Source organism: Phocoena phocoena, chromosome 3, assembly GCF_963924675.1.
Source record: "Phocoena phocoena chromosome 3, mPhoPho1.1, whole genome shotgun sequence".
Lineage (NCBI taxonomy): Eukaryota > Metazoa > Chordata > Mammalia > Artiodactyla > Phocoenidae > Phocoena > Phocoena phocoena.
In genome coordinates, this window is record NC_089221.1 from 170,440,148 (window position 1) to 170,465,560 (window position 25,413).

General features: G+C 52.9%; 1 protein-coding gene across 1 annotated transcript in view; it reads right to left on the minus strand.

Annotated features, from left to right (window-relative positions):
• Positions 1-5,126: 5,126 nt before the first annotated feature.
• Positions 5,127-25,413, minus strand: part of ATCAY (ATCAY kinesin light chain interacting caytaxin) — a 31,799-nt gene continuing 11,512 nt past the window's right edge. The window contains exons 2-12 of the mRNA XM_065873855.1: positions 24,066-24,124; positions 20,665-20,886; positions 19,156-19,341; positions 18,629-18,731; positions 16,677-16,808; positions 15,933-16,019; positions 11,757-11,855; positions 10,990-11,025; positions 8,526-8,597; positions 7,494-7,526; positions 5,127-5,217 (exon numbers count right to left, since the gene is read on the minus strand). Of these exons, the coding sequence (XP_065729927.1) occupies positions 5,127-5,217; positions 7,494-7,526; positions 8,526-8,597; positions 10,990-11,025; positions 11,757-11,855; positions 15,933-16,019; positions 16,677-16,808; positions 18,629-18,731; positions 19,156-19,341; positions 20,665-20,886; positions 24,066-24,124 (1,120 nt within the window). The remainder of the gene's footprint in view (positions 5,218-7,493; positions 7,527-8,525; positions 8,598-10,989; positions 11,026-11,756; positions 11,856-15,932; positions 16,020-16,676; positions 16,809-18,628; positions 18,732-19,155; positions 19,342-20,664; positions 20,887-24,065; positions 24,125-25,413) is intronic.

Here is a 25,413-nt window from a genome sequence, read left to right on the forward strand (position 1 = left end):
ACTGTGGCCAAGATAGCTGCTGAGGGCCAACCAGCGATGGAGACAGAAAGTGATGGATCTTGTTGATAACTGGTTAATGGACTCACCTAGTGGCCTCAGGCAGGACTCACCTGGCACAGAGGTCAGGAGAGGTCACTGGGAGCAGTGACCCTCACTTCAAAGGTGGCCACCAGGGGCAGAGTGAGCAAATGGCCAAGACAGGGGTCTTGTCCACTGGCTCCCATCCCCTTCTCCCCCGTCCAGCCCCTTCTGGGTCTCAGTTGCCTCTCTTGGCAGCTCAGCGTGGCCGGACCTGTGCCACTGAGCTCCATCAGCTGCCCCGTAGGCAGGGGGAAAGCCAGCTCTGGGTGTGACCTCTGGCTCAGTTTCAGTGGCAAGAATTTCCTGGGAGCCTCCTTGTGAGGCATGTGGCCCAAGCCATGGGTGATGGTGACATGCCCAGATAGAGGCCCTGGCAGGGCACTGCTGGGAGGCCTCCTGGTCGGCTCACCCTGGCACATGGGCTCCCAGTGCAGATCTGCCGATCCTTAAACAGCCCACTGGTCCAAGGTTATTAAAAGTGACCATCCTGGGCTTCCCTGGTGGCGCAGTGGTTGAGAGTCCGCCTGCCAGCGCAAGGGACACGGGTTTGTGCCCCGGTCCGGGAAGATCCCACATGTCGTGGAGCGGCTGGGCCTGTGAGCCATGGCCGCTGAGCCTGCGCGTCCGGAGCCTGTGCTCCGCAACGGGAGAGGCCACAACAGTGAGAGGCCTGCGTACCGCAAAGAAAAAAAAGAATTGACCATCCTGTCCCATAGTGTGAAACGTCCAGAACAGGCAAATCCACAGAGACGGAGAGTGGATTCCTGGTTGTCAGGGGCTAGGGGAGGGGTGGGGGGGTGATTGCTGATGGGGACGGGGGCTCCTTTTGCGGGGATGGAAAAGCTCTGGACCGGAGCTGCACAACACTGTGACTATGCTGGATGCCACTGATAGTAAAAAATCTCTCCCCAGCACCCGCCCTGCACTCCCGCCGCCCTTCATTTTCCTGCTTCTGGTTCACCCAGCTCTGTCTGGCCTCCAGGACTTTGTCCTTGCCGAGCCCTCCGCCGGGGACACCTCTCCGCCCGCCCGTTGGCCTAGCTAACTGCTACTTCTCTCTCTGGTCTCCAGTCACCGAGGACCCTCCCTCCAGGGACCCTTCCTGGACTTTCCTCCTGGTCCCCAGTGAGGCCCTGGTTCCCTGTGTCAAACTCCTCTGCTGGGCTGGGAGCAACATAAGGGGTGCTTGGGCCTCGCGGGATCCCCAGTGCTCAGCAAATGGATGAACGAATGGATGAATGAGGTTCGCAAGACCCCCCTTAGGATAATCAGAGACTCGGTGGGGTGGGAAAGAGGGGCGGGTCCATCCCCTCCAAAGAGGGCACCCCCTGATCCCAGTGCCAGCTCTGCCATCTTCAACACCCCTTCCTCGCCGCCTTCATGCCAGCTCGCCCCCTCTACTTGAGGCCCCCTCCCAGCCCCCGTGAAGTGACCTTCTCCGCGAAGGGCACCTCACTGGACATCAGAGGGGCAGGATGGCAGAGGCAGGTGGGCTGGCACCTGCCAGCTCCCGCCATCAACCTGATGGTGGCTTTGTGTGGACCTCACACCTGTCCTGGCACCCCTGCCACCAGCAGGTCCCAAAATCCTGGGCGGGGACAACGGGAGGACTCCTCTTGTACCTGACATGGGAGGGTCCACTCTGACCCTTTGAGGGGCACAGCCCCCAATGTCCTGCAGCTGACAGAGGGTCGTGTGTCTCCAGCCGAGCGATGGGGTGGCCGGGGGTGACACAGAATCAGACCTCAGACCAATCACTCAGGGTCCGGGTGACCCCAGGTGAGCTACATACCCTCTCTCTGCCTCAGACCCCCCCTCTCAGTAACATGGGGCCTGTGCTAGGTTGGACTCAGACTATTATTATTACTGCTACTGTTATTATTATTGTGATATTATGATTTATAATAAGAGACATAGTTGGACTTCGTTCGCAGTTCCCGGCACACAGCCCCTAAAACCCTTGTAATTTCCTACGTCAGAAGAGGGAACATCTTTTGTTATAATATATACATTTTTTTTTTTTTGGAAAATTTTTTTGTCACACTGCACAGCATGTGGAACTTCCCTGACCAGGGATCTAACCCGTGCCCCCTGCCATGGAAGCGTGGAGTTCTAACCACTGGCCTACCAGGGAGGTCCCTTTTATGATAATATTTGGTCTTATGTCCTCTGTGCCTGAAATGGCTCCAGATAGTAAAGATGAAGGAAGCATCCTTTGCTTTCATAACAAGCTCTTTCAACCACACCTGAGTTTATGCTACGAGGTGACTTTTGGAAACGCCCTATAACCACAGGATCGGGGCTGGTGGCCAGGGGACCCCACTGACCCTGGGATTTGAGGGATGGAACTTTCATCAATGGCCAGTGGTGTAATCCATCATGCCTCCATGAAAATCCCTGAACAAATTTTGTAGAACTTCCGCTAGGTGGACACAGGGAGGTGCTGGGAGGGTGGTGCCCAGAGGGGGCGTGGAAGCTCCGCCCCCTTCCCCACACCTCACCTGTGCATCTCTTCCATCTGACTACTGCTGAATTGTACCCTATTCTAGGACCTGAGATTGACTGGTGTCTGAAGTCAGGGCCATCTTGTGGGGCTGAACCCTTAGCCTGTAAGGTCTGCCTGAACCGGTAGTGTCAGGATTGAGATAAATTGTAGGATACCCAGCTCGTGTCTGCCGGGGATTGGAGAACTGCTTAAGACTAGTAATTAATATTATTAACTGTTGACTAAGTTTGATTCCAGAGAAGACTGGGGACAGGAAAGGAACCTGAATCACAGACAGGCAGAGCCAAAAGGGGCCTCGGGAAGAACCCAGCCGGGTCTCCCATTCTGCAGATGGGAGACAGAAGCAAGAGGATATAGGCCATGGCCCAAAGTCACCCAAGGTTGCCCAAGGTCGCTTGGCATTAAGCTGTGCCCCCTCCCATCCCGTGAAAGCTCCTTCCTCTGCACCGCGACCAAGACGAGTGCCACATCCCTTGGATGTGGACGAAAGTCACAAACCTCCCTTCTCAGTGATAGTTTATTTATTTAACATAAAAATCCCCCAAAGCTCATGGAAATGATGCCTTCATATCACGACAGTAATCAGAATGAATTGTTTTTAAAAACCACAAAACTCGCCGTCGGAAGGATGGGTGTGTGAACTACGACTTGGGGAGGGACTTAAGATGCATCCCATGTGTCACAAGAGGAAAACTCAATGTTCCTTTACAAGGAGGGCTCGACATCCGTTGCATTTCAGCCAAAAACTGCCCCGCAGATAAAAATCTTTCTCAAAGCCGATTTCAGAGGGTGTGGGTAGCAGCCCTAGGTGCTACCGAGGACACAGTGGCCCCGTATAGACGGAGCTGTGCCTCAGAACTTCACACACCTGTGGACGGGTGGCCGACCTGGAGACAGCCACCCCGGGGGTCTCTCTCTATTCTGGAGGGGCTGTGAGGTTGGGTTGGGGTCCTTGGTTCCACTTGCCCATTGTCTATGGCTGCTGGTGGTCCGGAGGGGGTGGTCGGTGGGCCACGGTGAACCAGGGGGTCCGTGCTGGAATTTCTTGTTATGCTGCAGGCTCCTTGAGGGCGGGATGGGTCTGCCTCTTTCGTCCTTCTGTCGCCTCTGCAGCCGCTCAGTAATTGTCGTGTTAGGTGGAATGCATCTGTTCCTGTCCCGGGCTCCTTTTTCTCTTCCAGTGGAACACTGGCTTTCCAGGAGTTATTGCATTTACTGTGGACTTGCGGGCCTCGCGGGTCACGTGTCCCTCTCAGCTGAGCAGAGCCAGCCACCTGAACCTGGAGTTCAGGGTGACCTGGCAGATGCCCAGGCACCTTTTAGAAAAGGAGGCACTCTGGGCAGGGGTGGGGGACAAGCTGGCCCAGGATGGAGCGGCCTTTCAGAGGGCAGCCTGCAGAGGCCCATCCACCAGCCTCTCCTGCCTCAGCCTCCAGGTAACTCATCTGCGCCAGGAACATGGTCCCGGTCCTTTATTAGACATTTGGGAAACAGAGCAGAAACGCAAATTAAAAAACCCCACCAGACACCCAAATGCCCTGGCCTCACCGGAGCAGTGCTGGGTTCCAGAAGATGCAGGTCCAAGGCTGCTTAGAAACCCCAAATTTTCCAAGGCAGGAGCCATTGGCATTTGGGGTGGGACAATTCCTTGACATGCAGGAAGCACTGCTGTCCCTTTCGTTCAGCACTGAACGCCACTGGCTCCCTCCTGCCATTGGGATAACCCCAAACGCACCCCCTTGATATCCCAGGTGGAGAAGCATTCAACATCTCCTTTGAGGCCAAGAATCTCCTACTGGGAAATTATTGGGGGAGGGAGGGTCAACCAAACCTGGATGACACCCGCTAAGAAGCCAGCTACAGAGCCAGCAAGAGGGGCCGGATGATGCACCTGCTCGACTTTTGCTCAGATTCATAGAAACAGAGACTCTCAGGGTTGGAGGGGACCGCAGAGGGCCACTTTGTGCAAGTACCGTCCAGCCTTTTCTTGAATGCCTCTAGAGATGGGGAACTCACTCCCTTTAGCTCCGAGCTGACTGGCGTTTCAACCGCATTAGAAAAATGTGTTTTTTTGTCCTAAGGATATCTGCTTCCTTTGAATGCAGGTGGTCGTAGCATCCAGGCCGCTGGTTTTAATTCTCCCCAGTGACCTTCGTAACACTCGAACATTCAGTACCCTGTACCTTCCTTTTTCTCGATCTGTGTTTCTGGGATGAGCTTATTTCAGCACTGGTTTCTCGGCCTCTGTTCCTGGTGGGAGCCCAAGGGGGCGCATCCCAACCCCATGTTGTCGGGGAGATTAGGGAAGTGGGGAGGCTCATTCCCTCGGTAGGAGGTATTGATCGGAATTGCCCTGTGGCGTGGCCTCTGCGTTCAAGGGGCTTGAGAATGTTCTAGATTGAGGGGGATGTAGGTTCACAACTGTAGAACAAGGATGATTATCAGCGGCCCTCACTGGCGCTGTGGGCTCCGATGCTCCCTAAGAAGGTGGAAGTTATAAGAGGCAAGGGGAGGGCTGTTCAAAGGAAAAGCAGTGAGTTCAAAGGCTGGGCAGTGCCCGGGGGGGCATGGCGCTGCTGGGGGTGGGGGTTGAGTTTCCAGGCCAGATGCCCAGGGCTGCGGGGGCCGTTCTGGCAGGAAAGGCACAAGAAGGAATCCAGACCCGGCCAGGGAGTCGATGGGCATCTGTGGCTCCACCTGAACCAGGTGACAAGCAAGAGAAGGGTCCTGACCAGGATTCTGTGCAGTGGTGTGGTGGTGGTGGTGATGGGGGTCTCTGAGGCCACCAAGGACGCACAGGCCACGCTCAACGCTTCTTGCTCTTCTTGGCCATGAGCTCATGAGTGTGGGAGGGTGGAGAACTGGGTCCTTTTCCAGAACGCACTAATACTGCATCATTAAAAAAAAAAGTTTTCAAGCAGCTGGAAAGGATGTTGGGTTTCAGACATGGATGGAGGAGACGGACACCCCCCGGAGACTGTGACTCAGGATGAGGTGGGGACAAGATCCAGGGTCAGAGGGCGTCCGACAGAGGTTTCCTGGCATCTGGGATCTTCTTTTGCGTCCTCCTCTGTGCTCACGTCACCTCAGGACATGCTGGAGAGGCAGAAACACAGTCAAGTTATTATTATTGTATTTAAAGAAAGTGGAAAATGTTCCATATGTGGGGAATCCAAAAGAATGATCTAATCGGCTTTAGTGTGCCCTCAGCAGCAAGAGTGGCACCTGCCTTTCAAGGTCTGCCACCTGTCACCCACCTTCTAGGTATGGTTCTGAAGGGGACTTCTCCCTTGGTGCCCCAGCCAAAGAACAAGGCCCCAGGGCTGGTGCCCTCGATCAGACTGGAGGGAGGCTTCACTCACCCATCTATGCACCAACCCATCTGTCCATCCATCCACCCACCCACCCATCCATCCATCCATCCACCCATCCATCCATCTGTCCATCCACCTATCCAACCATCCATTATTCATTCACTTATCCATCACCCATCCACCTGTCTATCCATTTATCCACCCATCCACCCATATACCTGTCCATCTACCTATCCATCCATCCATCTATCCACCCTCCCACCTACCCACCAGTCCATCTGTCCATCCATCCATTGCTCCCAACCATTCCTTCGTTTATATATTTAATCATTTTAGACATGCTTGTTTTTATCACCTCTACCTGAGGATTCCAGGAGGAGGTCTAATGCTGCTATCTGTTGTACCGCCGACTTTTTCTCATGGTGAATGATTTCCTCGTGTGTTTTGTGTCTGTGGCTGGGAACTCAGCTCCAGAAGGACTGAGATGGTCTTGTCAGAAATGCATTGAGAACTTGCTTCTATTCAGTGCGCCCAGGGCAGTACTGGTCTAAGACGATTTTTGATGTTTATTTCTCAGCCTGGGGCTTCTTGGGTCACATGGGTAGTATTAAGGCATGTGGCCGGGCCATGTAACGTATTTATAGCAGAGTGTGTGGTCAAGGATTAACCCTGTAGGTTCCAAAGGAAGGTCTGGCCCTTGCCTGTCTTCTGGGAGGTCACCTCTAAGTCCTTGGAATGTCCTTCCTGATAAGAGTATCTTTGTTTGCCTGGGACCTGGGGTCACCCTGGATAGTCTATGCTGACAATGTGATTTAAGGCAGGAGCCATGGACCATGTGGTATCAGTTCAACCTCTGGAGAGGCTAGAGACGAAGGTCAGCCATATGGGTGGTCCGCCGTGCATATGACTGACCCCCAGTAAATACCCTGGACACCAGAGCTCAAATGAGCACACCTGGTTGGTGACACTTGGTGTGCATCACCACGCCTGGCTGCTGGGAGAATTAAGGGCTGTCCCAAAACAACTCCCCTGGGAGACAACAACTGGAAGCGTGCGCCTGTCTCCCCTCACCCCACCCCACGCTCTTTTTCCCGTTGCTGACTTTGAGCTGTACCCACCCTTCCACCTTAATAAACCATAACTGTCAGCAGATCAGTTTTGCTGAGTCCTGTGAGTCCTTCTAGCAAACCACTGCCCCTGAGGGTGGTCTCCAGGACCCGTGACACACAGGGAGGCTACTCCTGGCAGTCAGGCAGACACACTGAGATAGGTTGTGGGCAGACAGTGCACCCTCTGGCTGAGTAAAATCCTGGGCTTCAGGGGGCCTGGCTCTGGGTGGACATCTCAGTCAGGGCCGCTGTGTGGCTCAGCTCTGGGGCCTCCTGTTAATGACGCCCCACTGGAGTGGAGCAGGGACCGGCTGCCTGGCCCCAGAGGAGGCCCTGTTGTCATGGTAACCACGGTCTCCCTGCCTCCCTGGTGCAGCATCCTCCCCCCATCAACAATAAGTCATGAGGCACTCATTCCCAGGGTAGGTTCCACATAGAATGTTTCCAAAAAAAGGTGCCAAGATCGCCCCGCTTCCCACCCACCTTGTTTCCTGATCTTCTGTGGCCAGAGCAGACCTGTGGGAAAAGGAAGGAGTCTCAGCATTAGTTGCCTGTCTGGGGAGCCTTGGCATTTGGCCATGAGCCCCATGAGGGCCAATATGGCTTCACCCTGATCTGGCACAAAGCAAGTGTCAGCACGTGTCAGCTGTGTAACAAATGAGCCAGGACAGGCAGTCGTGAGAATGGCTGGGCCCCTTCGCTGCCACAAAATGAAATCACTATTGCTGCTCCAGGTCCACCCACTGAGAAGGCTGAACCCATCCACCGGGACCTGCACAAAGGTCACCAGCTGGAACCTTCATCTGAGGCAGATCTTGGTCTCTCGGCCACATCAGCTGCCCCTGGTCCCCATGCTTGGCCTGTACTGGATGCAGGGTGGGAGGAGGGGGCAGTGGTCCCAAGATGCAACCACTGCCCTCAAGGAGCTCAAGGACAGGAGAAGTAGGGTACGACAAGGGTCAAATGCAGGAGGCAGACCTGAAGAAAGAGACAGGAAAGGTGGGAGGGGCCTCTAGAGGCCAGGGAGGGGGTCATGCCATCTGTCTACACATCCCAGGGTGAGGCACTGAAGGACTTTCAGTAGAGAGTTGCTGGATTTAAAAAGAAAAGGAGGGATTCCCTGGCGGTCCGGTTGTTAGGGCTCCGTGCTTCCACTGCAGGGGGTACAGGTTCTATCCCTGGTTGGGGAACTAAGATCTCTCATACCACGGCCCAGCTGGGGGAAAAAAAAAAAAGGAGTATAGGAATGGGAACAACTGCTTAACAGGGTACAGGGTCTCCCTCTGGGCTGTGGAATGTTCTGGAACTGGAGAAGGTGCTGGTTGCCCAAAACTACAGATGCACTAAATTTACATTAAAATGGCTGGATGGAATGGGCCTCATGCTGGCCGATTCACAGTGGTGGTCTTACTTCAGCACCATGGTAATGTCAGATCACCTTCACTGAGGTTCCCTGGGCTCAGCAGCCCCCCGCGGGTGTGGGCTCTGGCCCTGTGGCCACCTGCACACACTTACCTGTCCTCTGCCAGCCCCGCCTCCGCCTTCTCTTCAGACCTGGGCAGGACGCACTCTGGCTGTGGCCTTGCGCTGGGGACAGAAAGAGGTGACGAGGGATGACCAGCCAGCCGAGTGGGCCCAGGGGCTCTCGGCTCCCACTGGCCCCTCTGTCTGGACCCATCATGGCCCGACAGCGATCAGGAGAGGGTTTGGCTGCGCCCGGGGAAACGCGGGGGCCCAGAGGGTGGACTGCGTGATGGGATGGCCAGGGGGTTCATGAAGATGGACGCAGATGGTTGGCGGGGGGGAGGGGGAGGGGCTGTGGGCCATTCCTTGGGGGCGCTTATCTCAGCTTATCGCCGCCGCAGGGGCCTCATGCACTTGCTCCCTGGACGCTGCTGCCCGTGTGCCGTGATTCTGGAAGATGGGCACCCTGCTTGTCCTGTCATCTTTCTACTCCCATCCATAGCTAAGGTTCAGGAGGCGGGGGGAGCGTAACTCAGACAGAGAGACAGAGGAGAGGGGGACCTGGGGGTGGGGAGAAAGGGAGGAAAAGAAAGAAGCCAGACCGACAGACATGACTACCTCACACCCATCAGGATGGTTACTACCTTTAAAATTAAAAAAAAAAAATTTTTTTTGGCCACACCACGTGGTGTGCGGGATCTCCGTTCCCCAACCAGGGATCGAACCCAGAGCCCCTGCAGTGGAAGCACAGAGTCTTAACCACTGGACTGCCAGGGAAGTTCGCAGGACGGCTACTACCTTAAATGTAGAACATGTGTTATGTTTCTATGTTGGCGAGGATGTGGAGAAATTGGAACTGCGCATGGCTGCTGGGGTGAGGATATCAAATGGGGCAGCCGCTGTGGCAAAGATTCTAGCTGCTCCTTGAAAGATGAAACATCGAGTTACCATAAGATCCAGCAACTCCACTCCTGGGTCTATATACACCCCAAAGAAGTGAAAGCAAGCACTTGAATAGATAACTGTACACGCGTGTTCACAGCAGCACAATTCACAACAGCCAAGAGGTGGAAACCCCCAGTGTCCATCGAGAGGTGATGGATGAACGAAATGTGGTCTATCCGCACGCTGGAATATTACTCAGCCTTAAAAAGGAAGGAGATTCTGACGCTTGCTACAATGTGGATGAACCTTGGGAACCTTATGCTCAGTTGGATAAACCAGACGCAGAAGGACAAATACCGTCTGATTGCACTCACACGAGGTCCTAGAGAGTCAGATCCACAGAGACAGGAAGTAGATGGTTAGGGGCCAGGGGCTGGGGGAGGGGCTTGGGAGTCAGTGTTTCATGGGGACAGAGTTTCAGTTTGGGAAGATGAGAAAGTTCTGGAGATGGATGGTGGGAATGGTTGCAGGACAATGTGAATGTACTTAATGCCACCTGGCTGTGCACTTAAAAATGGTTAAGATGGTGAATGGTATGTCCTGTGTATTTTACTGCAACTAAAGGCATTGAAAAAAAAAAGAAAAAGACAGGAAGGAAGGAAAGAGGAAGGGGAGGGAGGGAGGGAGTAGAGAAGAGAGAGGAGGGGAAGGAGGAGAACTCCCTGGAAGGCGTGGGAGGGCGGGCCCTGCTGCCCTCCACGCCCCCTTCCACTCCGCTCACACCCATCACTATTAAACGACGCTGTGTGAAGCCGCCGTAATTTTTCTCATTATGTATCTCATCTGCCGACATCACCCGTCCTGCCCCAGGATCTGCTTTCCTCACTCGGTGAGGCAACCCTCCCCTTTGCCCTTTGAGGAAACTTCTGGACCAGGAGTTTCAGTCTTAATCGCCTCAGTCTCCCCCAGGCTGGCACAGGGCCTGGCATGCTTTCGACTCACTGAATTCTCAGACTTGCTGTGTGGCCTTGAGCAGGTGCCTTGCCCTCTCTGAGCCTCGGATTCCCAGCCTGTCAGACGCTTTTAGGAATCCTGGCCCTGCCCTCCTCTTGGGGTGGAGGGGTTGGGATGGGGGGGATGAGAAAGGATACAGGAATGGTATAAGGGCTCCATAACTGGGTGGGACCAAAATAGTCCTGAAGTTCTGTGAGCACTGCCACTTTCGAAAATTAGCCAGTAAGTCAGTGAAGGGGCGATTCTGGGGTAAGTCTGGCAGGGGCGAGCATGGAGCGGGTTGTGTTCCCCCCACTGTCATCAGGATTACTAGGAGGACTCTCTATGGAGTCTACTATTTTTGTCCGGTGGGTTATGTTGGTCCTGATTTCTCACAATAATCCTCAGGGTGGCTGTGAACTTTTCACTTGCCTAATGTCACTCTGTGACTAAGTGAGGGAGCCTGGATTTGAGCCTGGATCTGACTCCAAGCCCTCGAGAGAAGGGCAGGGCCTTGAGCTACATGTGTGCATGACATGGGTCCCCACTGAGTGGAAGCCACCAATTTCCCCCCAGCTGTGGGCCCGGCTCAGCGCCAGCCCTAACCTGGCCCGGGCACAGGCCACTCCGCACACACCTTTCTCTCCTGGCCTTGAGCCTTTCCTCTTCGTACCTGGAAGAGAGAGAAAGGAAAGCACATGAGATGCAGCCTGGGAATCCCCTTCCCTCTGGGAACAGGGAAGCAATCTCACTGTCACATCTGAATACATGCCAGGTCTTAGAGCAGAAAGGACAGCCGGAGCTGACGGGTCTACTGGTCTTTTTTATGTTTCCTTCAAGCCTGCCCACGCCCACCCCACCCCAGGGCAGGGGATATCTGTTTTGTTGGTATATTCCACCATCTGGAGTAGATGCGGCTCAGCGGACATTTTTTGCATCAGCCTCGAACACGGCCAGTGTAAAGTGACCCCCTCATTGACGTGGGTTTGGTCTACAGGCCCCTCCATCAGGGCAAAGTTTTCCTGTAAAGGGCCAGAGAATCAGTATTTTTGGCTTTGCAGGCCAGTCTCTGTGGCAACCTCTCGATTCTGTTGTAGCTCGAAAGCAGCCGTGGATGGTTTGTAAATGGATGCATGTAGCCGTGTGCCAATAAAACTTTATTTATAAAGACAAGCCGGGGGCCAGGGCTCACTGGCCCCTGGCCTGTACTAGATAGCCAGGCCTGCTGTGTTCTGTAATTTCACAGGAGCTTGTTTCCCTGTATTTCCTTCTTTTCTGCTTTCCCACACAGGTCTGGTTTCCTGGCAGCTTGGTTGAGCTGATCAGAGGTGGCTGAGAGGCGAGCAGCCCAGGAGCAATGGGGATGGAGGTGGGGGGGTATTCCCATGGCCCAGGGACACTCACTGTAGCACGCAGTCTGGGATCTGCACGTGCTCCATGGGGATGAGCTGCTCCAGATCTTCCAAGCTGTGCACATACTGGATCTTGTTGATGAACTTGACGCTGGTGGGAGAAGAAGCAAGGAGACATCTGAAAGCAAGCCCTCAGGGTGGCCCCTCAGGGCCAGAAGGAGCGATGGCCGACAGGGTTGCACACGCAGCAGTATTCCGGGATGCCCCAAGCACCTTCGCCCAAGCTTCCCTCCCCACCTGTGCCAGCCTCCACCCCTGGCCCCTAGTGGGGGAACAGAGCAGAACCCGGGGTCTCCCCTTGCAAGAAGAGAAGCGTCCTGAACTACGTGTTGGACACCAGTCCTTGCTGAGCTGAGGAAATTCTTTGAAGGAAGCAGAGAGGAAAGAGATGCTGCTGGACTCCAGGCCCCATCCTCCCCAGGAGTTGTTCCTCTGTGTGAATCTTCCCAAGAATGCTTTTCTGGCACAATCGCCACTGCCTGGATGGCACCAGTAGTCATTTGGTCACGAGACAGATGCACATGGGGACTGCTGATTCATTCCACATTCTTTCGGGATGAATGGCTTGTTCCGGTCCAAACCCCAGCTCTGGCTGTCTGCTACCCACTGAGGTGCTTTGTCACCAGCGCATTGCTTTGAACTCGTGATTATTTTTTTAAAGATTACCTTAAACCTAATTTTGGTAAAATGTCCAATAAACTTTTTTCAAGGTCAAATCAGTTTTTTTTTCCTTTAAAAAAAATTATTTATTTAGTTGCGCCAGGTGTTAGTTGCGGCAGGTGGGCCCCTTAGTTGCAGCACACAAGCTCCTTAGTTGTGGCATGCAAACTCTTAGTTGTGGCATGCATGTGGGATCTAGTTCCCTGACCAGGGATGGAACCCGGGCCCCCTGCGCTGGGAGTGCGTAGTCTTATCCACCGCGCCACCGGGGAAGTCCCTCACATCAGTTTTTCTAACGATGAGAAATATAAGGCCAAGAGAATGTAACAGGACACTAAGCCATAAAATAATCAAATAACAATAAAGAAAAGAAAAAAAGTAAGATAGAGTCACATAGTTACAAAACTGTGTCAGAAGTTTTACATCTAATTTTAGAGATTAGATAGGAATTCGGCTCAAACTTTCCGGCACCCGGCAAAAACGGAGACCCATGAGGAATGTTACAGTTCGCAGTGTCCATAAGAGAAAAATACACGGGTTAATCAGCAGAGGCCACTGGTAACTGATCAGGGAATGACAGACGGTTTTCCCACAGAGAGTCACAAAGCGGCCATGTGTACCAGAATAAATAAACCCCACCGCTTTTGTGCAGTTGAAATTTCTTTTCTTTCTTTCTTCCTTCCTTCCTTCCTTCCTTCCTTCCTTCCTTCCTTCCTTCCTTCCTTCCTTCCTTCCTTTCTCTCTTCCCTCTCTCTCTCTCTCTCTCTCTCTCTTTCTCTCTGTCTCCCTCTCTCTCCCTCCCTCCCTCCCTCCCTCCCTCCCTTCCTACCTTCCTTCCTTCGCTGAGCTACAAAGCTTGCAGGATCTTATTTCTCCCACCAGAGATTGAAGCCGGGCCCTCAACAGTGAAAGAGCAGAGTCCTAATCATTGGACCGCCAGGGAAGTCCCTGAAATTTATTTTCTTTTTTCTTTTTTAAAGAATCATCTCTTTTTTAAAAAATTTATTTTTTAAATTTTAAAAAAATTTTTAAATTGGGTTGGGTCTTCGTTGGTGCACGTGGGCTTTCTCTAGTTGCGGCGAGTGGGGGCTACTCTTCGTTGCAGTGCGCGGGCTTCGCATTGCGGAGCACGGGCTCTAGGAGTGTGGGCTTCAGTAGTTGTGGCACACGTGCTCAGTAGTTGTGGCTCGCGGGCTCTAGAGCACAGGCTCAGTAGTTGTGGCGCACGGGCTTAGTTGCTCTGCGGCATGTGGGATCCTCCCGGACCAGGGCTCGAACCCATGTCCCCCGCACTGGCAGGTGGATTCTTAACCACTGCTCCACCAGGGAAGTCCCGAAATTTATTTTCTTAATTAAAAAAAAAAATTATTCTTGGAATATGAGTTCTTCCTCCAGTTGGTGTGACAGAAAAGTAAAGGGCCCAGGGACAGGGAGTGAGTCTCAGACCGACTCTACCTGAATACCCCGGGTCTGAGAGGCTCTGAGGGTGGATGATCTGATTGGTTGCAAAGGTTTTTTTAGGGGACACAGAGGCGACACCTGTGGTCTGAGCAGTGGGCTATAAATACAGGCAAGATCACATCGTGAGGACACCATGGTAAAGCTGCCACGTCCGTTGTTGGAAATGGGTACCCGGTTTCCACGTGACAATGCTGTCTGCCTGTGAGCTGAGCTCTGTCTTGGAAGCAGGGCTCTTGGGAGGGAGAATTCCAGTCCAGGGCGAGGCACATGCCCATGTTTAGATCATCGGGGGAGTTCTTTTTGAGATACAATCACAGAACCTCACGGCTAGGGCCAGGTGGCAGCTCAGAATCTGTCTCCACTTCCCTCGGCTTTTAAACAGGGAAGCTTACTTTACCCCACTTTCCCCTCCTATTTCCCTGAAAGCTCAAAATGAGACCTTTGAAATTCACCACAGGAAAAGCCACCCAGGGAATTCCCAGGCGGTCCTGTGGTTAGGACTCCACACTTTCACTGCTGAGGGCACGGGTTTGATTCCCGCTTAGGGAACTAAGATCCCACGAGCCGTGCAGCATGGCCAAAAAAATAATAAAATAAAATAAAAGTAGGAAAAGCAACCCAAAGTGAGAGAATTATTTGCATTCAAGGCAAATTTCAGTTCCCGAATTACGGGATGTTGAGGACAGAAGGCAATTCTGTTAAGGCTGAAGTGTGTGTCTACCGTTTCGCCCGGTAATTGTCATCATTAGCACAAATGACCCATAATCAGTGTATTGAAGGCCTGATTTCACTAATGTGCAAATGTCTGAGAGCACTTGGGAGTCACTGAACAGAACGTCTGAAGTTGCCTCCTTGCCTAAGTGCTGTGATGCTCTCAAGGCGAAGCTTGACTCCGTCTATTAAACTCATCACAGATTCTTCACTGGGAACGTGGAAATGAAGGGCCTTCATTTAATTGAATGTTTTGAATTATATTACATTAAATGTGCGTTTACTTTTATGTGATTGACGAGGGCGTTGAACATGACTAATTTTGTTTCACTTGCTCTGTGTGTCCAGGTGCTTCTATCTCCTGCACATTCCGAAGAAAGAACCAGCCCCTGAGACTCACAGGAGGTCACCTGTAAGCCCTAGGAATGTCCCGTCTGGTAAGCGTCTTCATTTACCCGGGGCCCATAGTCTGTGCTAAAGATGTGCTTCCTGGTGGGGTCTTGGGCCATCATATCAGTTACTGAGGAACTAAGGGGGCTGCGTGGGCACTCCATCCCCATGTGGCCACGCCTTGGTGGAAACCCTGGACACCGAGGTCAGCTTCTCTGTTGGCAGTACTTCCTACACGTGGTCACACGTCATTGCAGGGAGAACGAAGGGCTTTGGGTACAACTCCACTGGGACAGGGCAATCAGAAGCTCCCTTCTGGCTTCTCCTGGACTCCCATATGCACCTTTTTACTTTGCTGATTTCAGTGTTCATCCTTTCTCTGTAATCAGCTATAACCCTGAACACAACAGCTTTTCTGGGTTCTGTGAGTCCTCTTGGTAAATCATCAAACCTGAGGGTAGTCTCGGGCACCCCCAAAACACACATGTATCGTTTTACCACATCATTGTGCAGGAGTGGGTCAGACCCTCCTGCCATCCTAATGCCCCTCCCTCACAGATTCCAGAGTGGATGGAGCCGGGCTTCCTTCTGAGGGCGTGTGGTGGGCTGGTGACCTTGCTGTGTGACTCTGGGTGATTCCCTGGAATATTCTGAGCCTCAGTTTCCTCATCCATGAAACGGGCACGGCCAAGTCAACCTTTCAGGGCTGTGCTTGTAAACTTTAAAAGGTATCCAACATTCAATATGGGAGAGCTGGTTGTTACTTATTCCCACCTCCCTACCCCCCACCCCGTGATGTATATTCGTCACTAAATAACAATACATATGATTTTAAACTGTTTAACGCAACAATATAGATTCATCAGAGAGGAGCTGGAAAATGCAGATTAAAAAATAAGACACACAAAAACCCAGGTGGCTATCCGGGCACAGGTCATGATCTTACCTGATGAAAGGGCGGGAGATGGCCAGCACGGTGCGGATGAACCAGGATGGGTGGACTATGATTAAGGACTTCAGGTTTTTCCGCAATCTGCGTGGGGAGACAGAGGAAGCAAGATGGGCTCCTTGGGAAAGCCCCGGGGAGGGAGCGGTGTTACCTTCTCTCTGTGCCCAGGAGGTGCTATGCTTATCTCCATTGGCAGGGAGGAGGTGGAATCTCAGTAAAGCTAAGCCCCCTCGCAGAGTTTGCAGGTGGCAGAGCTGATGTCTGGTCTCCAATCTCTCTTAATTTAGAGTCTGAGCATTTGACTTCGTGGCCACACCATCTCCCATTTCTGAAAGATTTTTCTGTGGTCCCATGGTTCTGAGCACCTATTATGGGCATGTTGAATTGCAGCCCCCTTATTTGGGAAGAGGGTCATTGTAGGAGAAATTAGTTAAGGTGAGGTCCTATAGGAGTAGGGTGGGCCCCTAATCCACTATGACTGGTGTCCTTATAAAAAGCGGACATTTGCACACAAGTGTCCACAGGGGAGATTCTCCCTCACGGCCCCAGAAAGAACCAACCCTGCAGACACCTTGATCTCGGACTTCTAGCCCCCAGAACTAGGAGACAACACATATCTATTGTTCAAGCCACCCAGTCTGGTGCTTTGTTACAGCTGCCCCAGCTGACCACTACACACCTTTCAGAGGGACCTCAGGACCCCTTGCATCCCGAGGAGGTCCCCCAGCCCCACCCACTCACCTCCTATCAATCATCTGGTAACACTTCTTCAGCCAGCCGATGCCGGGCATCCTCCGCCGAGGCGTGGCACCATTCAGGTACACAATCATGTAATCCTCGGCCACAAGGAGTTCCAGACTGCTGATGACATACCTGGTCACGGGACACAGACGACAGAGGACCCGACGGAGGGGCTCAGGGTCAGGAAGCCCAGTTCCCGGGACTGAACCCCTGGGGCACCTGCCCTTTCTGCCTCCGCCTGCCCTGGCTCTGCCAGCCACACCTGTTCAGGTGTTGTTGGCTGTCCTGGCATACTCGGCCCGAGCGGAGGGTGGGGGATGACCCCAGCCCACCCCAAATTTGTGTCAGTGGGCACAGTGATTGTAGTAGTTACTCTTTTATTGAGCACTTACTAGATGCTAAGTGATTTATATGCATGGTCTCCAATAATCCTGGGAGGTGGGCTTCAATAGCCCCAGATACACCTGGGGAACAGGCACCCACAGCCAACAGTCCATTGCACCAGACATTAGGGACCTGGGGTCTGTCCCAGCCCTGTCTCCCCCTACGTGATTTCAGAAGAATTCTTTCTTTTTTTTCAAACAACATTCTTTAAAATTTTTTTTTTTTTTTTTTTTTTTTTTTTTGCGGTACACGGGCCTCTCACTGTTGTGGCCTCTCCCGTTGCGGAGCACAGGCTCCGGACGCGCAGGCTCAGTGGCCATGGCTCACGGGCCCAGCCGCGCCGAGGCATGTGGGATCTTCCCGGACTGGGGCACGAACCCGTGTCCCCTGCATCGGCAGGTGGACTCTCAACCACTGCGCCACCAGGGAAGCCCCTAAAATTTTTATATATTTATTTTTGGCTACGTTGGGTCTTCGTTGCTGTGCGTGTGCTTTCTCTAGTTGTGGTGAGTCGGGGCTACTCTTTGTTGCGGTGTGCGGGCTTCTCATTGCGGTGGCTTCTCTTGTTGCGGAGCATGGGCTCTAGGTGTGCGGGCTTCCGTAGTTGTGGCGCACGGGCTTAGCTGCTCCGTGGCATGTGGGATCTTCCTGGACCAGGGCTCGAACCCATGTCCCCTGAATTGGCAGGTGGATTCTTAACCCTGTGCCACCAGGGAAGTCCCTTTTTCTTTTAATATTTAGTTATGTATTTGGTTGCACCAGGTCTTAGTTGTGGCAGGCAGGCTCCTTAGTTGCAGCTCGCCGCTCCTTAGTTGTGGCATGCAAACTCTTAGTTGCAGCATGCATGTGGGTTGTAGTTCCCTGACCAGGGATCGAACCCAAGCCCCCTGCATTGGGAGCATGAGTCTTACCCACTGCACCACCAGGGAAGTCCCAGAAGAATCCTTTCCTCTTTTTCAGCCTCTAATTCCCCATCTGTAGACTGGGGAGACTGGGCTCCCTGGTATCTCAGGCCACTTTCCGATCTGACCTTCCATGGCTACCTCCTTGTCCTCTGGCCCCACCTGGCATCCAAGCCCGGCTGTGTAAGAAGGAAATCTTCGTAATGATGATAATAAGAGTGATAACAATTTGCTGAGTTCCTACTGTCATCTGCCAGGCGCTTTATCCATATTATCTGTCTCCATCATAATAAAACTGTCCCTGTGTGTCCTTGGGCAAGTGACTTAACCTCTCTGTGCCTCAGGCTCTGCAGCCACAGAATGCGAGGCAACAGTAACTAATCCACAGGGTCCTGTCGAGGGTGGAATTTGTTATCGCATACCAAGCCCTTCACTTCGTGGCTGCCACGTAGTAAATGCTCCATAACTGCTAGGGATGACGACAGTTGCACCCGTGAGGCCCAGCGGGTGAGCAGGGGACTCAGATGCAGGTCTGCTGGCGGCCCAGCCCTTCCCTGGTGCCGGGCAGAGCCCCCCACCCAACGTGGTTCTTGCAGCATGGTCCTGCCCACCGGGTGGGACCCTCAGAACTGTGGGCAGCTGGGATGGAACGGGTGGGCCACTTACAGGAAGAGGTTCTCCATGACATAGTGGTAGTCGGGGGAGCTGCTGTCTGGGAGGAAGCAGGCGGCAAAGACGATGATGGCGTTGAGACCTTCCCCGTAGTACCCTGGGGAGAGGCGGCCAGTGAGTGAGCAGCCCCAAGCAGAGATGGGTAGAGCCGTCTCCCAGCTCTGAGCCGCACCCTGCTCTGCCCCGTGCAGCGGCCTTGTCGCTGGCCAGCCCCTTCCCACCCACTGCGCACACTCAGAGGGTACAGCTCTGAGTTACAGCAGCCTGGCTGGAGAAGCCAGCCAACGCTTGACCTGTCTCCGCCTTTGGTGGGGGACGCCAGCCACCCTCGTAGACATCTCCGGTGTGCATCCGGCACGTCTATGCCTTGCCCCCCTGTGAGTTTCACCCCTGCACACCCGGACACTAGGGCTTAATTTAACATCCCCCTGGGTCAGAAGAAGAGACTGAGGTCCAGAGAGGACCACTGATGGGCCTCCAGTTGCTGGAGCCGGGAGGGGGCCCAAGGGGTGTGGCCTTACCTCCGTGGGTCACCACCCTCATGTAGGGCCGGATCATGTGCAGGTCAATCCGGTGTTCCTGTTCCCCAATGATCACTGTCCTCCACAGACGCCCGTTGGCGGCACTGCCGTCCTCGGCTGAGCCATCCCCAAACAGGTCTGCACTATCCCCAGGCATATTCTTGGCGGCGGCCACGGGGGTGTCATCTGGAAGCGGCAGGGGGGTGGAAGGTGAGCGGAAGGGACATCTGAGTCCGGACACCTCATCCCAGCTTCCCTCTCTGGGCTACCTTTGCCGCCTGTGGCCACGGAGCCCTCTCCTCTCTCCCCAGGCCAGAGGTGAAACCACTTATCCTACCCTTTGCTGACAGGCGGTGCTAGATTGGGGCTGCTGGGCGAGATGGAGGACCTGGGAGTCCCAAAGTCACGCCTAAATAATAATTTTTCTTTCCCCAAGCCGTGGAACACAGGAAAGTGCTCAGTCAGGTGGTTGGCCTGGGTAGAGCCCGTCTCTTGCTGTGTGACCTTGCACACATTCTTTCCCTCTCTGGGCTTCTCAGGATTCTTAACCACGCTTGAAATATCTGCCTCTTTCCCACCCGTCATCCTGCGATCTTCCCACCTCAGAAAATAGCCTGGCCGTTTTCCCAGCTGCTCAGACCCCACACCCAGGTGTCACGTTCAACACCCTCTTCCCCTTCGTACTCCACATCCACCCAGCAAGTGCTGTGGCTCTGCTTCCGTCCCCATGGCCACCGCCATCGCCACCTTTCTGACCTGTGCTCTTGCCTTGGCATGTCAGCTCAAATAACACCCATCCAAGGAGGCCTGTCCTGGCAACCCTGCAAAGAGGCCTCCCCACCCCCAGGTAGCCTAGTTCAAGGAGTCTCGACCTGGGCACTTTTGACCTTTGAGGGCCGGTCATTCTCTGTGGAGCTCCCTCCTCCATCCCAGGCGCTGTGGGGTGTGGAGCCACCTCCCTGACCCCACCTACTTGATGCCAGGATTCCCCCAGTCATGACAACCGCAGGTGTCCCCAAATATGGCCCAGTGTCCCCATTGAGAACCCCCTGCCCTCTCCCATCAGCTCGTTTCCCTCACAGCACCGATGACCAGGTGCAATTATCTTGTGTACATTTTTTCTGTTACCCAGAGCCTGGCTTTCCGATGGCCATGCGAGCAGGCAGGCGATGTCTATTCCTGACATGCCCTGCCCGATCTCCCTGCCGCCCCCTACACTGCAATCAAGACCTCCTCCACAAACACCTGTGGAATCAGGGGGAGGCCCTTCCTCTGGTTTCGGTCCCCTTTGAGCATCGGCTGAAAGACACATCTCCCAGCAAAGTCCACAAGTCCATGAGAAAATGTGCGTGGAGTCCCAGGAGCTGTCCTGGGAGCCCCAGGTTGGAAGACCTGTCCCTCTTGAGCCTACGGGGATGGAGGAGGGGGGCTCTGGTCAGCTGGTCCCCAAGCCAAAGGGAGCGCTGGGGTCCGATTTGGGGGCTGGGCAGGTGCGACGAGCGACCTCACCTTCCCACTCCAATTCATTGCCATTCCCCAGGAATTCCAGCGAGTCGGTCTCATCTGGGGTCTCGATGTCATCCACGTTGATATCCAGGTCATCGGGGGTGTCCAGGAAGTCATCGGACAGCAGGGAGCCCTCACTCTGGTCCAGGGAAATGTTGATCTCAGGGGCCACCAGCGTCTTCCGCTTACGATGAGCCGCGTTGAAGTTCAGAGTGTTGGGTGGGGCTGTGGGGGAACAGGAAAACAGACAAAAACAAAAGTGAAACAAGATCAGTCACTTTTGCTATTTTCTTTCTTCTTCCCCCTCTCCTGTTCCCAACCCAGTGGAGATCCACTCCGCCCTGTTGAGGGGAGTGGTTAGAAGTCAGAGGACATCCTTTCACGGCGGCGGTTAATATAACCCTCTAGCGTGGAGGTCAAGGGCGGACGCTTGGACGTAGGGCAGACCTGGGTTCAGAGCCTGACCTCGCTACTCACCAGCTCCGTGACCCTGCAGTGCCACGTTGCTCTGAGCTTGACTCACTTTTACCATCTGCAAAATGGGGCTCACAGGTGAGTCGAGTCAAGGTTGAACAATGATGTGGGGATTAGACCCCGGGCAGCCTGGGCTCCAGATGGTGTGCTCTGGGCCTACCAATATCTGCGAGTCTTGTTTCTTCCGGCTAAGGCTGGCAGAGAATGTCCACGTTCTGCTTTTGGCCTCTCTGTGATGCTCGACTCTAACAACTAACTTTTAGTGATCGTGTAATGTAAGCCAGACACTCTGCAAAGCTCTCCCCTGCGTTTTCACGTTCCAACTTTGCTATTGCCCCCTTTAACAGATGAGCAAACTGAGGCACAGAAGGGCAGGATCCTCCCATGTCACTCTGAAGCCTGTCGGGATGGATATTCCCCATGGTTTAGACCGCTTCCTCCTAAAGACTCTTAGCCTGGACTCTGGTCTCCTTGTAAAAGGTGGTTTCTCCTCCTGGGCTGCCCACCATCTGACAGCCCACGGAGCAGAGCCAGCCCCTCAGGTTTACCCTGTTTCATTACACGGCCTTTGAGGACAAAATAAGTAAACTAGTAGGAGACTCCTACCCCTCTTTTATTGGATGAAGACATTCGTTGATCCATAATTTTTAAAAATTAATTAATTAATTAATTAGTTAATATTTTTGTCTGCGTTGGGTCTTTGTTGCTGCGCATGGGCTTTCTCTAGTTGTGGCGAGCGGGGGCTACTCTTCGTTGCGGTGCACGGGCTTCTCATTGCGGTGGCTTCTCTTGTTGTGGAGCATGGACTCTAGGTGCGCGGGCTTCAGTAGTTGTGGCATGTGGGCTCAGTAGTTGCTCGCGGGCTCTAGAGTGCAGGCTCAGTAGTTGTGGCACATGGGCTTAGTTGCCCCGTGGCATGTGGAATCTTCCCGGACCAGGGCTCGAACCCGTGTCCCCTGCACTGGCAGGTGGATTCTTAACCACTGCGCCACCAAAGAAGCCCCCATTGATCCATAATTAAATGGACCACATTTTTTTTTTTTCAGTTTGAATCTCACTTTTTTTCACTTTGAATCTCTCGGTCCCTAAGCAGGTCAGAGGTAACTGCTTCAGGAGACACTGGGATAGAAACATTCGCTTTGGCAGAAAATGATAAAAACACAGCAGTCACATTTATCAAGTACCTGCTATGTGCGGGGCACTGGCATGATTTCTAGCTCTCACCATGACCTTGTGTGGTGGGAAGTGTTACCCATTTTACAGATGAGGACATAGAGGCAGAGACTTGCCCAAGGATCCGACCCCAGGCTTCTCAACTCACTCTGCCTTTTTCACGGGAAGTGTGTTAGGAGCAGTGAATCAGGAGTGCTTGATTTAAAATACTGCTACTCTTCCTGATGGGGTCAAGCTGTGGGTCACAGCATGGTGGCAGTAAGACTAAAGGTACAAGGAAGCACGGCGGCAGTATGCCACCACATGGACCTGGAGGATAGGGCATTGAGCCAAAGAAGATGGTTCTCCAGGCTTAAAATCTATTGGAACAAGTTTCAGACTTGCTGGGACCCGTGACCCCTTTCTTCCTTCAAATTTCTCCCATTTGGAATGAGAATATCTATTCTATGTCCATCCCGCCATCGTGTTTTGGAAGCAGAGACATCGCCTGATTTCATAGGTCCACAGCTGGAGAGGAATTTTGCCCCGGGATGAATCACACCTGAGGTTTTTTTTCCTCCTGCCTCCTGAGCCCTTCGACTGATTAGACACGGCCCACCCACACAATGGAAGGCAATCTGCCTTACTCAAAGTCCATGAATTTAAATGTAAGTCACATCTAAAAAAACACCCTCAACAGAAACATCTAGAATTATGTTTGACCACATAGCTGGGTACCATGGGCCAGGCAAGTGAATACATAAAATTAGTGATCACATCTCCCCATCTCAAGTTCCTTAACTTACTCCTATCTGCAAAATCCCTTTTGCCATGTGAGGGAACATTCAGGGGTTCCTGGAATTAGAATCTGGATATCTTTGGGGGTCATCATTCAGCCAGTGACACCTAGGAAGTCGGGTACTGTTACTACACACTCCTCGTTTTACAGAAGTAGGAAATGGAGGCCCAGAGGGGTGAAAGGATTTGCCCAAGGTTATCCTGTGGGAGTGTGACAACACCAGGCAGAGCCCATGTGCTCAGGCAGGAAGAAGGGCTGGTATTCCAGGGTGACCAACTACCCAGATCGGCCCCAGAAACCTGGAACAAACTGGTCCCCCTACCTGGCTCATGGGCATAGTGTGGTACAGGGGCAGGCAGAGATGGCTCTCACTGCTGTGTGACCTCAGGGATGTGGCTGTCCCTCTCTGGGCAGTCTTTCCCCTGTAGGGTGGGCTCTGTGATGGGCTGCATGGGGGAAATGCAGGCAGAGCGGGGACCCTCAGCAAAACTCTGCCAGGAGATGTCATCGAGGAGAACACATGTTTGAGGCAGCTTCTCTGGCTGCCCCAGACCCCCTGTCCTCAAAGTCTGGGGCTTTGGATCCTCAGAGCCATGAGCCCTCCTGAGTGCTCAGGGCAGCAAAGCCCTCCCAGGGCTGACTTTGTGCCTGGCATCCCCTGGGCACTTTACACAAATCATCTTGTTTAATCCTTGCATGCCCCTTCTGTGGGAGGCTCACTACCTGTATTTAGTAGATGAGGAATTGGAGGCACAGAGAAGCTAAGCAACTAGTTCAAGGACACACAGCAACTGACTTCATGATGGCGCCCACACATGTCTCTGGCGCACAACCACACTGCTTTCCCTGCAGGACTTGGAGCAGAGCAACCCCCTTTCCTGACATTCCACCTAGGAGGCATGACCTCTGACATTTCTACAGTCATAGTGCTGGGCACAGCCCAGACCGTGTGCCCATTTCTGCATGCATGGAAACTTACAGGATGTGTCTTCTGTGGCACTGCCAAGCAAGTCCATCCCCGTCTCTTCCGAGAGTGGCCTGCAGACCCAGCCGGGAGCAGACATCAGCCACCAGGCCCCACATGTCCAGCCACAGGAGCGTGGAGTTCAGACAAAATGACACCAACAAAATCTGTTTAGCTTTGAGAAACTGTTGGAACAAAATACTTCTGCTCGCGAGCACAGAAAATCATAAACAATCAGTGCTGGAGGGCTCCCATTGGATCATCTAATAAATATTAAGCCTTTTTTTGGGGGGGATGGGGACGGGGAAAGCTGAGGCCCAGTGAGAAGAAGGGTCTCATCTATATTATATTTGGAATATAAGCAGCATTCTTCATGGGCTGACCCCGCAGGGTTTGGTCTCCGATGAATTGTTGCTATTAACGCAGCCAGAAGTTGTCCAATGGACATAGCAGAGAACTGAAAGAGCTCTCTGTGGCCAATACTGGACTGGTCTGACCAACAAAATATATCATGAAATATTGGATTGTGAGCCAGTGTTTAAAATAAAATGTCCATGAGTCCATACAGATATAAATAAATGATTGAATAAATAAATACAGGGAGAAGAGACAAATTTTTCCTGCAGAGAAGAATTTCATATAATGTCTGTAGATATTCTGCCCTCAAGGAGATGGAAAGTAACACCCTTCTCTGTAAGTGTGGGCTGGGCACAGTGACTTCCTTCCAAAGAGGACAGTATGGGAAGGGGGGAGGTGTGACTTTACAGTGGAGACACCCAACCAGCATGAACTCAGCCAGGGGACTGAGGTCAACACCAGCAGAGATGAGTCATGTTGACGGCAGCCACCCTGAGATGAAGGATGAGACGGCCCTTCACAGGTGGTCCTCCTCCCAGCACCCAGCGTCCCAGTGTAACCGTGAGAAAAACACCAGACAAGTTCCTACTGAGGGAGATTCTACAAAATCTCTGGCCACAGTCCTCCTCAAACCCGTCAAGGGCATCGAGAACAAGGAAAGTCTGAGAAACTGTCACAGCCCAGAGGAACCTGAGGAGACATGATGCCTGAATGTGACGTGGGAACTTGGGTGGGATCCTAGGAAAGAAAAAGGATATCAGGAGAAAAGGTCTATGGAAATCTGAATAAATTCTGGACTTCAGTTAACAACAGTGTATCAATAGCAGTCTATTAATTGTAACAAATGTATCAGCCTAATGTAAAATGTTAATTCAGGAGAAGCTGAGTGTGTGGGGAGGTGTATGGAAATTTTCTGTAATATTCTTGCAACTTTTTTGTAAACCTAAATCTTCTAAAAAGTAAATTTTTTAAAAAAAAGAAAGGCAGCCAGCTATACATTTGTGCC